The sequence below is a fragment of the Chlamydotis macqueenii genome, chromosome 2 (assembly GCF_036417535.1).
Source record: "Chlamydotis macqueenii isolate bChlMac1 chromosome 2, bChlMac1.mat, whole genome shotgun sequence".
NCBI classification, from domain to species: domain Eukaryota; kingdom Metazoa; phylum Chordata; class Aves; order Otidiformes; family Otididae; genus Chlamydotis; species Chlamydotis macqueenii.
In genome coordinates, this window is record NC_141557.1 from 147191705 (window position 1) to 147205526 (window position 13822).

At 34.3% G+C, this 13822-nt stretch overlaps 1 protein-coding gene across 4 annotated transcripts in view; it reads right to left on the bottom strand.

Annotated features, from left to right (window-relative positions):
- Positions 1-13822, bottom strand: part of CSMD3 (CUB and Sushi multiple domains 3) — a 743929-nt gene that overhangs the window by 505602 nt on the left and 224505 nt on the right. For all 4 annotated transcript variants that reach the window (XM_086741185.1, XM_086741184.1, XM_086741183.1 and 1 more), the window contains one exon: positions 1502-1614. In XM_086741185.1, coding sequence (XP_086597311.1) covers positions 1502-1614 — 113 coding nt within the window. The remainder of the gene's footprint in view (positions 1-1501; positions 1615-13822) is intronic.

The window sequence follows — 13822 nt, forward strand, 5'->3', positions numbered from 1 at the left end:
TGACTTGCAGAAAACACATTTTAAAACTAAACAAAAGTGTATTCTCTTTCATTACCTATTACCTCATACTTTTGGTAGGAATGCAATTATGTGTGTCATCTGAGACATAGTTTGTTCTCCTTTTCTCTGTAGTTCAAAACCGAACATCTCAACAATCCAAATTACTTCACAGAGACCACCCAAACAGCTGTCACGTGATTTCTCAACTGTGGAATAGAATCTAATAAAGAAAGTTCCTACTTTATATCTTTTCACCGTCCTGTAAGCTAGCAATTTCCCATGGAAGAGTGTGGTTTATCATATTTGGTATGAAGGTTACTGTGCAAAAAATGAGTCAGTGCTTTTTGTAAACAGTTACAGCAGCCCTGGAGCTACAGCTACAGGCTCCTTTTACCTAAATTCACTCATAATACACATTCCAGAACATCTATGAACTCAAGAAGTCTAAATAGAGATTTACAATATTTGCTGAAATAGTAATCAAATTTGCTCTGTTCTTTTAGAGAATATGTTATCTGAGGCAATCACACAGAATTCTAAAAAGTTTACTATTGTAAAAGATCAATTATACAAAAAAAAAAAGTCCTAGTCTTTTGTAAGTTGCAATTTTTACATTAGTTCATTAATTTTATCAGATTCTGCAATCATTTACATAGCTAATCTCTTCCTATGCTAAATTTCCTACAGAAAACTGTAAAAGAAATTTCTGAACTAAATTTCTTTCGGAATGCCAGGATTTATTTTTCATCGGAAATATGGAAAAGCACAAAAGCATTAAAATGGTTACTGTTCCCTGAAGATCCATTGATACACTGTAGATATTGAAAAATATTATTTACAGTAATACTTGTGAAAAAGCAGACAGTATTGCCATACACTAATAAAGCTCAGTTTTCATTAGCACTTCATCTTTATAGTGACCTTGTTTCAAATGGTGATATTCCCAAGTTAATACTTCAGATGCTTTCACTCTTACTCAAAATAATGCTTGTTCATAAAAACAGTGGATAAGAATCTTACAGGTTAATTGAACTCTTAATAGCACAATGCATTCAGACATAGGTAGTAAGAGGCAACAGTGATTAAATGCTAGATTAGTAAATAGAAACTTACTCACTGTTTTACAAACATGACTTACACAACCATAGATGCAAATGCATATTTTAATGATAAAAACATTATTTCTGTATCTGTTACACAATATGTTTCAGAATATTAGGACCATTTTAAAAGCTAAGTACTTGCCCAAGGTAAAATGAAGTAGATATCTGCTGTAAATTTTTTATAAATATATTTAGACACACTAGATAACACACTGCCGTACTCTAACATATTGCAATTTGACAGTTTGCACAGATGAATGTATCATTTATGCAAATACAAACTACACCTTGATGAGGACTTTTAAAAATCTTTCTTCCCATTTCTTCTACAACTCAGGTACTTATTTTTTTTCTTAACAAAAACAACCACAACAAAAAATGTATTGTTTTAAATGTACCTTGGTAGTGAGCACTAAATCCACGGTATCGATGATTGCTGTCTGTTACAAAATGTAATCTGAGCCAGTTTTTGTTGCTGATAACAGGAGGAGGTACATTCATTCCAGACAGCCTGAATTAAAACAAACAAATAAAAATTATTATTAAAAGGTTAAAAAATTATTAGGGCTGAAGATCAGTAAATATTCAAAAAGCTTTGATAACAAGGTCTTGTACGGAAAACTTTTTTTCAAACACACAGTCATTGACATGCCTTCTGTGGGACTTCTTATTTATCAGTGAATATTATGTTATGACATGTATGAACAGACAAATTGTCCACTCTGCGTGACCAAGTGGTGGGATACAAATCAGCACTAATCTAGAAACCACATAGTCATGACATTGGTCAGGCACAGCACTATTATGATGCAAGTACATGACACTCAGACTAGAAAGAGTTTGCATCTGTCTGGGTTAGTCATCAGATTAGGAAGAAGACTGCTCTGGGCACCAGGAAAAGAATTGTACCCTGTGACTTTCATGTTCAAGATATGGAACAAGAGAGCTCAGGTTATGCATAAAACTATAAAACAGACACCTATTTTTCAAGAGTAAGTGTATTTTTCTAAATTCAGGGTACAAAGAAATAAGAAATACTCCATCACTTTAGTGAATCTGAAAATCAGTTATCAAAAGTACAAGAGCAGGGAGTTGTGGTGGATTAACACCACCTAGCAGCTAAGCACAACACAGCTGCTCACTCACTCACTTCCCTCCCTGCCCGCGACAGAAGGATAGGGGAGAGAATAGGAAAAGCAAAACCAAGAAAACTCCTGGGTCAAAACAAAGACTCTTCAAAAGGCAGTCTTCCAAGTGAAGAGGAGAGAAAAAAGCATCAAAAACCCAAGTGATACAAAAGCAATAATTTACCACATCCCATAAGTAGATCAATCAAACCAACCTCCAAGCAATGGCTACCTGCCCCCCAGCCCCTCTCCTTATTTTTTATTGCTGAATGTGAAGTTATATGTTATGGAATATCATTTTAGCCAATTTGAGTGAGCTGTTTAGGTTTTGTCCCTTCCCAGCATCTTGTCTAGCCTGGCCTACTCACTGTGGGGACAGAATAGAGGGAAGATGAAAGCCTTGATGCTGTGCAAGCATTGCTCAGCAATACCCAAAACACTGGTATGTAATCAACTCTGGTTTAGCCACAAATCAAAACCACAGCACCATATGAGCTTCTATGAAGAAAATTAACTCCAAGTCACTAAAGGCAGTATACAAAATTATCTGAGTTCTTTCTTGGTTTTCTGTCTGTTTTTTAACTTCGAGACGTTATTCTATTACTGTAGTTTTTCATCTTGACTTGCTTATTAGGAAGGTATGAAATAGAGGTTTGATTTTTTAATTAGATGAGATATTATATAGAGAGATATTATAGTTCAGAAGAAGGTAAATAAGCTTTAGATAAACAATCCTTACATCAAGCCAATAATTCAAGATATATTTCTCACCAAAACCAGAACCAGAAATGTAAGTCACATCTTCAGGATGTCAACACACTTATCTATGTCCTTCCATTTATTTCTAAACAGAGCTCTTCCTGTAGTTAGAATAAAATACTAGCCAACCATACCATTTTATGTTCAGACATTGTGAATTCCTCTTCTATTGTGAGAGAAGAGAAGAGAAGAGAACTGTAATGAAACAGATCACAAAACTATCCATGCCATCCACAAGTGAGAGAATGAGAGGATTCTGCTTTAGAAATTCTTTGCTTTTACAAAGGACTTTTCATCTAACATTTGAACTGGCTTTGCAAAATGCAATAATGTCATTATCAATATCTTATCTCCATTTTACAGAGAGGGAAACTCATGCACAGAGAGGGAAAGCAACTTCTATCACCTAGCAGAGCAGAAGCTAAAATAAAATTGTGAGAAAAAAAACCTGCAAGTTCAGAACTCTGGCTTTTATAACTAAAACCAAATCAGCATTGCCTGGTAAATGGCTGCATATAGTCTTTAGCAATGCACAGTCCTCCCCTACCCCCTTTTATTCAATTAGAAACTTTTGCTTTGAGTTTTCTTTAAAAAGGCATGTTTTTCCTGTTGCAAGTAGAAACAAATTTGACAATTTGACATTCCTTATCAAATAGAAAGTCAGAAGAATTTTATACAGTGCTCTGTGCTGAAATAGTACCTCACTTTTTTTTTTTTAGTATCAAGTGGTATTTTTTCAGCTGTCCTATGAAAATATTTGTGGTAAAGTTAGATTAATATGATAATTTTAACAAATACAAGTCATAGAACTAAGGAAATTAAATAAAAATAAAATACTTCACCATCTAAAAAAAAAAAAATTGACTGTATTCCACTTCAAGTTCTGTCAACATACTCTCATCAGGCATCTCAGTTTCTTTAAGCAGTATTTCTGAAAATAAACTGATTACATTAAGTGTTTGGACTATCACCAGTTATAGAGCAAACCTATCACTAGACAGAACAGTGGTGTCCTCTAAACTTCTGTTCTTTGCATCACTGTCAGTATATACCCTTGTCCATAAGAGCATTTGCCTATCTAAAGTTCAAAACACTTCCCAAGAGTTATTATGTGGCTTAATATTTGTTTCAAGGCTTGGAATCTTATTGTCATAGAAGTATGCAAGAGCACAACTAGCTAAAAGAGTAATGAAATTAATAGTAAGTTCAAGAAGGTAATGGCAAGTCTCTGAAGACTAAATTTTTGTTCTTTGCTTCTTTGTCCTCATACAGTGTCTAGAGCTAAATTTGAGCTCAGTCCTGACTTGGAGCTAATAAGCTTTGAGATGGTCAGCTCAGGCTGTGAAAATTAATGTTTTTTTTTCAGATGCAGAAGCCTAGATTTAATTTCTGCTTATGACAACCAATCCAGGGAAATGGCGTGTTTCATTTGATAGCAGTCCCTCCTCTAACATGGGATCACATTATTTTAATTTAAAGCATACTTATTTTTAAAGTGCAATAGCCCCTTACTCACTAAATATGTTCTTAGCTCCCTCAAAGGGAAAGATTTCTGTTTCATTTTATGGCTTCAGGTAAACCCTGAAGTAATCTTCTGTACAAATCTCCCCCAACGTCTGTAACACATGCATTTGAAGGCTGGTGAGGTAGGGTTGGGGAAAGGTGGCCAAGAGCCAATTAAAAAACCTGACAAGTATCAATAAGTTTAAATCAACAAATTTATATGGAACAATCTTCTCTTGTATAGAACTAACATTAGCACTTTCATTCATTCTTTCTCTTAGTAGTCTGTTTTATTAAAAACAATACATTGAATAAGACGTGTGATAGCTTTGAAAACCACAACCAAGAAAATTCTTGTTATCTATTCTATGGATTTCAAAACTTTCAATTAAAAATTTAGCCAGAGATTTTGGTTTGACTTGGAGACTGTATTTTTAACCTTGAGTTATGATCCTCCATTTACAATGACCAGAAGTCCATGGTCTACGGTTTTATCTCTTCAAAATTGTTCTGTGGGTGAGTAGTACAAGTGCATTTGCAGGCACTGAAAGATGTCGATGCACTCATTTTAAAACAAATTAATTCATTCCCCCAGAGACAAAACTCATGACATCTTATTCAGACTTTTTAACCCTTATGCAGGTCTGATTGAAGTATCAGTCTTAGAGTAGTATTTCTGTTGTGCTCAACAATCGTTCTCAAAACACCACAGCAAATAGAGTAGCTTTTTCTGCCTATCCTTTAGATTACAGATGAGACGGAAGCGTAAATCATAAAAAATCAACATGGAAAATATTAATTAATGCTAAATGTCAGGGACTCTCTTGCCTACCAAAAGGCTATGAAGGCAGATTTTTCCTGTTCTTCTTGTACTCAACACTCATTTTTCTCATTATTTCATTAGCGTGCATATGTTTTCTAGATCAGGAAGCAGTTCTGATTTCCCCACATTATTATAGCCTTACCTCAAAATTGTGCCAAAGGTGGATGGGCAAGTGACCTTCATAACACTAAAAAATAAATTGCTTCCATTCTCAGGGTAAACCAAATCTCTTTTGGGGGTCAGCCCTAAGGAATGTGCCTAGCTCTATCATTAATCACTTCCAGATTTTCTGTTGGTTTAGTCTTGTCAAAGACAATGATCAAGGCTCATTTAGAGTCAACTGTATTCATAATAAAGCAAGTAATTTAGAAGTTTTTTTTTTTCAGGTGAAAAAAAAAAAAACCTGCTTAAGTAAAACACTAATAAGCTTGTGTAGGTATTATTTTGTGAGGAAGACAAAAGAATTTTTTTTATTTGCATGAATAACAGTGTAGAGGTTATTCTTTTCCCAACCACACCATCTGAAAATAGGATATATTTTAGACTACTTTCCAAATTTCTGAAACTGTGTTATCACCCTCTTTCCCTCAGGCACTACTATAAATGACAAAATGCTTGACTGACACCATAAGCTATTAAAGTGCCATCAAATACTTGCTTTAGAATGTTTTTATACTATGGAAACATACTAGCTGATCTTATTAATTTCTGTTGGAGAACATATAAAATCTAGCTTTTTTTCAGCTTAAGAAATTTACTCAAAATCCTAGATCAAAGGAATTTGGATAGTGATGTTAAAAAAAAAAAATCAAAAAAAGAAAAGGGCTATGAATTTGCAAAGGGATGTGGTGAATGGATAAAGGCGTTCTTGTATTAATATTAGTTAGTGTTAGTATTAGTTCCTGTATTAGTACCTCTTCTTTTGGTATGTCCCCCTCACCTCTGTCCCACAGAATTGGCAGTCATTTCTGCATGAGGCTGTAAATACACCACTCCAAGGAACAACAGTTTCATACTAGTTGGTATGTAAATTCTACGTATTCTGTATAGTCCTCTGACAGCCTCAAGCCAGTAATGCTATCTCTAATACAAAGTATGCAAAACATAATCAGAAACACTATTTTATAGTGTCTCTTGTTTTCTTTTTTAAAAATATATATTGCCAATCAAGAAGTTACAGCACTTATCCAGGAAACTTATATCAGTTTAACCCTTGTTTCAGACGAAGGGGTAGGAATTCAAAAACGTAATTTAAATTCATCCTTTACACAACATGACAGTATAGAGAGAAGCAGTCTCAATATAAATATGTGTATGCATTTGTGAACACTTTTTACCATTTATATTACTGATGTGCTATTCTGCAGAAGGATCAAAGTATTCATCAAGCTAGAAGGAAAATGAAGTGTTCTAGCCTGCAAAGGTTAAAGTGAAGGTGGAAGACATGAAAAGGAAATCTCAGCTCTCCAACTTTCTTCCAGGATTGTTTATGCTTTTTTGACACCTAAGTTCCCCCATGATTTTAGTGGTACACAAAGCCTCTGGCAGAGAGAGATTCCAGTTCTGAAGATGAATGCTAATCATTTGTTCAAGAACAACATCCTTCTTGGTTTGTGTTAATAGGGGAAAGTTTCATTTTTATATCAATGAATTGTTCTCATTTATTCATCATTTTATTATCAAATAATTCTAACACCAAATTAGTACTAGTGATATAAAATTGTGACAGTCAGTAAGATTTGTGGAAACATATTCATTCTGGTTAAACCTTTAATTAAATCCAAAGAAGCAGCCTGCTTGGATCGCTTATTGGCCAGTCAGTGACTTAGCTGTTTTGCCAGCTGGTTAACCTGGTGCTACTTTGCTGCATGGCTGCCAGGCTAGCAATGGGCCCCCTAACTGCCTGGTTATCTAGCTGTTGGGCTCGGTGGGCCTTTTAGCTCTCGTTTTCTGATTTGACACCCAGTCAGTACCAAAATGTTTTTTCACATCACTGGAAATTTCATAAAGTTACATGCAACATAGGTATCCAGAATTTCGTGGGAAAAAAAAGAGACCCTAAACCAGAATTTCTTTTTCTGGTTAGCTTTACTTTATGGTACATTGTTATAGCTAGCTAGTAAATTGCATTTGCACATTGCTCTGTACTGATTAAAGTCAGAACTACACTATAGCATGTATTCAGCATAAGAGGCAGAAACTTACACCTTTTGATTGGAAAACATGAAAGCTTTCTGCATTGTCACTGTGAATTTCAGCATGAAAAACACTTTCTAACAGCCATAAAGTGACTTAAGTTGTTACAAATATCTTGTTACAACTGTAAGTAGGATACCTTAGTTTGACGCTTGTTTTTTGGAAGGGAGAGGTTTAATTAGCTGTTCTTTTTGGTGCAGCTATTTCTCTGTGTAATACTATTACCTAATGATGCAAGACAAAATTGCCCTTTTCTTTACAGTCTCACCCTGTAACTAATTGTTAAGCAATACACAGGGAATAACCTTTCACTGCTTATATATTTGAGAAAAAAGCTATTACTGGAAGAGGTCTTACTGAACAATTGAAAAGAAAATAAGGCTGTAAAACACACTTCCTAGCGCCTATTTTGACTAGTATGTATTCTGCCTATAAGAACGTTTCTCTTCAATAACGACAAAAACGTGAAAAATAAACTGCAAGTTTATTGTTCAAAGCACAAGAAAATTTCACTCTAGCCATTTAAACATGTCCATGGTATAAGAATAGTTTTATCTTTAAAATAGCTTATATCTAGTTAAGTCTACCTATCAAATCAATTATTATTTTGCACATCTATCCTTGACACCTATGGGTTATACTTCAGATTATTCTAAGCATGTTCTGATATCATCTAACTATATTTGCAGTTTCTAAAATCTGATCTTCATAGTTGATGTTTTCTATGAGATTTTTCCCAGAAAGTAGATTTGCAAGCTGACAGAATCTATAATGGCAACCAGCAAAAAATTATTGCTTATTCTGCTCATATAAGTGCCCCTTCTCTCATGTCAATTTGTCTTCTCAGCAAATTATAAAGCAGTTCACCATTACGGTAATGCATTAACAGTCCAACCTACTTCTGTGCCAGCTACAATTCCAAGCATAGCTACACTGCATCGTCTACAATATTTTCCTAAAATTCAAAGAAAAACACAATATCTACCATAATGGAAATGCAGTTCTCTCATTATTTTTTTTTATAGTTCAAAAGGTGTCACTCTCCCTGAAGCTGCACAGAATCCTGCACAGCAAATTTAAGGCAACAGAGAGTGGGCTTCCCTTCTGCAGCTGTCTTTAATAAAGTCTTAGAAATGCTCATGGAGAATCTTCAGATCATTGGTTGTGAATCAGAGGTTTAAAGTATCTCACCACTATGAGTAGTCAACAACATTTACATTACATAGTCTGTTATCTAATGCAAAATATATTTTGAAAAAAAAGTGCTTACTGAAATAATGCACCTTTGTTGCTAATCAAGGGGTGAGTAAAAGTGTAAGGCTATGCACATAGATGCATCAGTGAAGTTCCCATCTTTGTGTCTTATTTGGTTTGAGACTGTGGGTAAATCACAGTTTACAGAAGGAATAAGGCATTAACATTTTTAAGAATAAAAATTTTATTCTTCTTGCAATTTATTACAACATCATGCCTCCATCCTCTTCTTTTCTGCACTATTTAGGAGGTAATTTTCAAAAATCACTCTGCTTTAGGCTAACTCTGATCCAGTGAAGTCAATTAGTATTTTATTCTCTCTCAAAAATCTAACATATAATTCCAACCTTATGGTGCAAAGTGGAATTCAGGGTTGATTTGTTCAGATTTTTTAATAGCACAGTGCACATCATTCACTTTCTCCAGAGACTTAGTGACATATCATATACTATACACTTTAACATCTCATATGCACACCGCCAGCTAGCTATAATATTGACAAGTACTTTAAAAGTCCCTGTCCTGTTGATGTACCAAACCAGTTTTAATTACTAAAAGTCTTCTAAAACTATGGTTCTTACAAACAGAAATAAAAACAGATTGAACTCTATTTTTCTTTAAAGTCAGGTAACAAATCAGTGAGGATTAGTAGAAGACACAAGTTATAGGACAAAAATGCTCGATTTTGTACAAATTTCACAGATAGACTATTCCTTATTCTTACAGAAATTATGGTCTTAACTACTTCATTCACACTGCTGTTTCCTTTTTCAGAAATTGCTTATCTGCAATGATTGTCATTGTCATCTTGTTAAGAAGTAGCTCAGAAGGTTATTCTGGATTAGTCAGATAAAATACAGTGTGTGATACACAAACAAAAGAAGTAACTCAGACATGATACACATATGAAGAGAGACAAAAAGTGTCCAGATTGCAAAAGTCCAGTAAAAGCTCAAAATCAGATCAGTGAGCAAATGTGTAAAAACTTCAAGGAAGAATACAGACACTACAAAATATGCATTTAAGGGGAAGGAGATAAAAAAAGAGTCAAATAGGCAGCCCTCACTCTATTTAAGAGCCCAATTCTATTTTGTTATGTTCAAATTTGTATTGAACGGTAGCAGAACTTAAGCTTTGTATATTATGTATTTGTTTGGAGCAGAAATCACTGACAGAAAATCAGGTATTCTTTTAGTGAAACTGATTTATTTGCAGAACATGTGCATTTTAATTTTGAAGAAAGACAACTATCAAGAAACAAGCATGTAAGCCTCACTAATACAAGCCTTAATTTAGACATTAAACACACCCAGAAATATTCCAAATAGAAAAAGTATTTTTGTTGGAAAAAATATACAGTAAAGACTTTCACCCAAAACTCTTTAATGAAGCATATAGTTCCCACATTTCCTCACAAGCCAGGAGATTAATAAAAATGGAACTGATCAAAAAAAAGGAGTTTGAGGTCGATACTTCATCTATAAGCACTGCTGAAACCCATTCTAATACTTAAAAAGCCTTAGGCTAACATAGATTTACGTCTTAGCATGACGGTGCATACACAGATCTCATTACTCATATATATGCAGTACAAAACCTTAAGCGCTTGTTTTGGTGCTAGCTGCGGGTGTGTGGAATTTTTCTCATTGGTATTATTGAAAAAAAAAGTGTTATATAAAAAGCCTTGATTAAAAAAAAGGGCAAAGTATCACATATTTTGATAAGGTCTGTTGTGCATTATCCATGTGTACATAAATACTAGTGGATCTTAATACTTACATAGCATAATACAAACACTACAAAAGACACTAGCCTCCTTCCATCTTGAAAGGAGAAGAAAAATCTACCCAATAGAACAGTACCTGACAAGTAACTTTTCTAGTTTGGTTTACTTTTGGTTAAATTAGGGAGCAGGTGTATTAAACACAAATGTGAAGTATCAACAACTTACAGCTTATTGTGTTTCCTATACGTGTATACAACATATACTCATTAGCAAAGATTTGTAGCATCCTTTCACTTATTCTTCATGATTGTCTTGATCCCAGAAAACAACTCTTGCAACAAGCTTCATAATGAACACCTTTTGTAAAAAGATCTACCCCACATTGCAGATGTAAGGACATTACTTTGTGGATACAAAACTAAAACTCAGGTCTCAGATTTAAAAAATCCAGATCTGCTTGAAAGAACCAGATTCACACTAAAGAAGCAAAGTTGAAACTAACTGAATATTTGGAATATTGCTTGATTTGAAAGATCCTGAAGGATTTAATTATTAAGTTAACATATCCCTCTTGTTCCATCAACCCCATTAGTAAGACGTTTACATTGCGGTTCAGACAGTAACCTAACCATTAATGTTTTGGTCAAGCACTAAACAAGTAAGTTTTTTATATGACTAGGGCTATCAATATTCTATATGTTTCCAATTCTGGTGATGAAATTAATGGGTCTTAATGGCAGTCGTTATAAATATGGATGTCTATTGCATGAGAGCTTCGGTACTGGCCTTTTTTTCCCTCACTTTTCTTTCTCCTGGAAATGCTCTACCAAATTATATTATATCATTTCAGAGCAAGGACATGGTGACATATATTGTCAAAGAGTCAAAAAAAAATCCTCTTGTATCTCATACAAAATCTATTGCTGTCTAAACTGAGAACTCAAGATTTGAATGTTATTGAAGACATAGAATAAATGTTACATGCTAATAGATATTTTCAGTTATATTTGGATAACAAGATAAGTCAACAAGACAAATAATTATCTGTAAATTCCTCTTTTGGGAAAGTATTTCCAATATAAATATTCAAGTTACATGAAATTTTTCAGAACTATATATTTCCTAGAATTTTAATTGCAACTTACAGTTATGCAGCATTCACATATATAATATTGATATACCTGTATTACAGAAAAAAAAAATTGCTACATCTTTGTGACAGAAGCTATAGAACTTTCAAGGAAGTGGAGTTTCTCACTGAATTGTATGTGTGAAACTCAAGTTGTAGGCTGCTATGAAGGCTGTTCTTGTATGTGCATCCAGTACACCTGAGTCGTTAATTCCCTGGATTATTCAGGAATTGACCATCTAGTGAGATAACAGCCGGGCTTGAGAAAATACACTAATTTGAAATGTAATTACAGTATCAAAATATGTGAAGTTTCCCAGTTGAGTCTTCAAATGATGAAAACAAGAAACAACACAGAAAGATCAGGTTGGAGATATAGCAAGCATATAAAAAAAAAAGAGAACAAAAGAGGAAGTTAATTGAGTTAATCTTCTGCATTGTCATAGTTCAACGTCCAGTCATAAAGAATGACAGAACACATCTTTCAGAGAAGAAAGTAAACAGTACTAATTCAGTCTTGAAGAAGGAAAGAAGAAAAAGACTTCTGTCCCTAAAGTCAGCTCTTTCTCTAAGTTAAATATGCAGAAGAAAAGTAAAGGGGAAGTGTCCACAAGAAAAGTGTCTAAAATATAACACTCTACTAGCAGTTTCAGGGTAATATATCACTCAAGTTTTAAGCAGTTACAAAGGCAGAAGTCAGTGAAAGGTCTAGTTAGAATCATAGAATGGTTAGGGTTGGAAGGGACCTTCAAAGGTCATCTAGTCCAACACCCCTGCAAGAAGCAGGGACATCCCCAACTAGATCAGGTTGCTCAGAGCCTCATCCAACCTGGCCTTGAACGTTTCCAGGGATGGGGCTTCCACCACCTCTCTGGGAAACCTGTTCCAGTGTTCCACCACCCTCAGTGTAAAAAAAATTTTCCTAATATCTAATCTAAATTTACCTCCCTCTATTTTAAAACCATTACCCCTCATCCTATCACAACAGGCCCTACTAAACAGCCTCTCCCCATCTTTCCTGTAGGCCCCCTTGCGGTACTGGAAGACCGCTATAAGGTCTCCCCGGAGCCTCCTCTTCTCCTTAGTTCCTAAGGTCAGTTCCTGTAAAACTGTCTTTAGTAGGACTAAGCACTGTATTTAACTGAGAATCAGGACATTGACACATTTGAAGCTAGATATAGCCTATGTTGTTTCTGTATCTCAGAACTGCAGCCAAATGACTGACAAAAAGCTATGTTTTATTTTTAGAACAATAAATTACCACTCTTAGAAATTTAACCTAATGAGTTATTTAGAACTAAACTAAGATTTTAGGTAGAAACTCCATTGTAATAACTTATTTCTGATTTATAAAACAAATAAATGAAAAATTAAATAAGTCAATGTTTGTGAACACGGGGAAAAAAAGTTCTACATTATGTCACCTTGAAAAAAAATAACTTGTTCTGGAAAGTACTTTAACAATCTATTAATTAATTTTAGAGTTATTCAGTTAGAGGGATAAAAATAATTCACCCTATGACTCTCTTTGTCAAGTTCATTATGATGTCTGGAAGACAAAAAAAAAAAGTCTTTGTTTTAAAAATGTCAGTGTTGAAATATATGAAAGTCCTATCATGCCTTTGCAATGTTGGAAAAAGTTCAATTTTGAAGTAAAGTTACTATTATATAAAGCAAGTCTATGAGAAACCACTGTGTGATCATTAAGGGCTGAATAAAGGTCTGACTGATGATTAATGAAAGTTTGCAGTACTGTGGATATGAAAGGTTGAAAAGTGCCAAGATTAAGAACTACTTTTTAATGTCAGAAGTAGACCATGTTGTATAAAGCCAGATGTTCGTCTTTCAAAGATTTTCCAATTAATCTGTTGACTTGGTAGAATAATTAAGGTAATGATGAAAGGTAAAAGGAGACATCCCAACACATACTCTGAAATGTTAGTCTATGATACAAGTCTATGGTATGCACAAACAAGCGTGTTGTTTGTGACACAAGTAATACAAATAACACTGATGGATAGTGTTGCTGTCCTGGTTGCCTGAAGGACTAGTATCATGTTGTTGATTTTCATATAGATGTCAGGGACCCGGAAAGAGTCATTATTCACAAATGTGATGCAAATATATACAAAATGACATCATGCTTACAACTCAATTTTCCTAAGCAGATCATAGAATCAATATAAACACACATTAACTTCA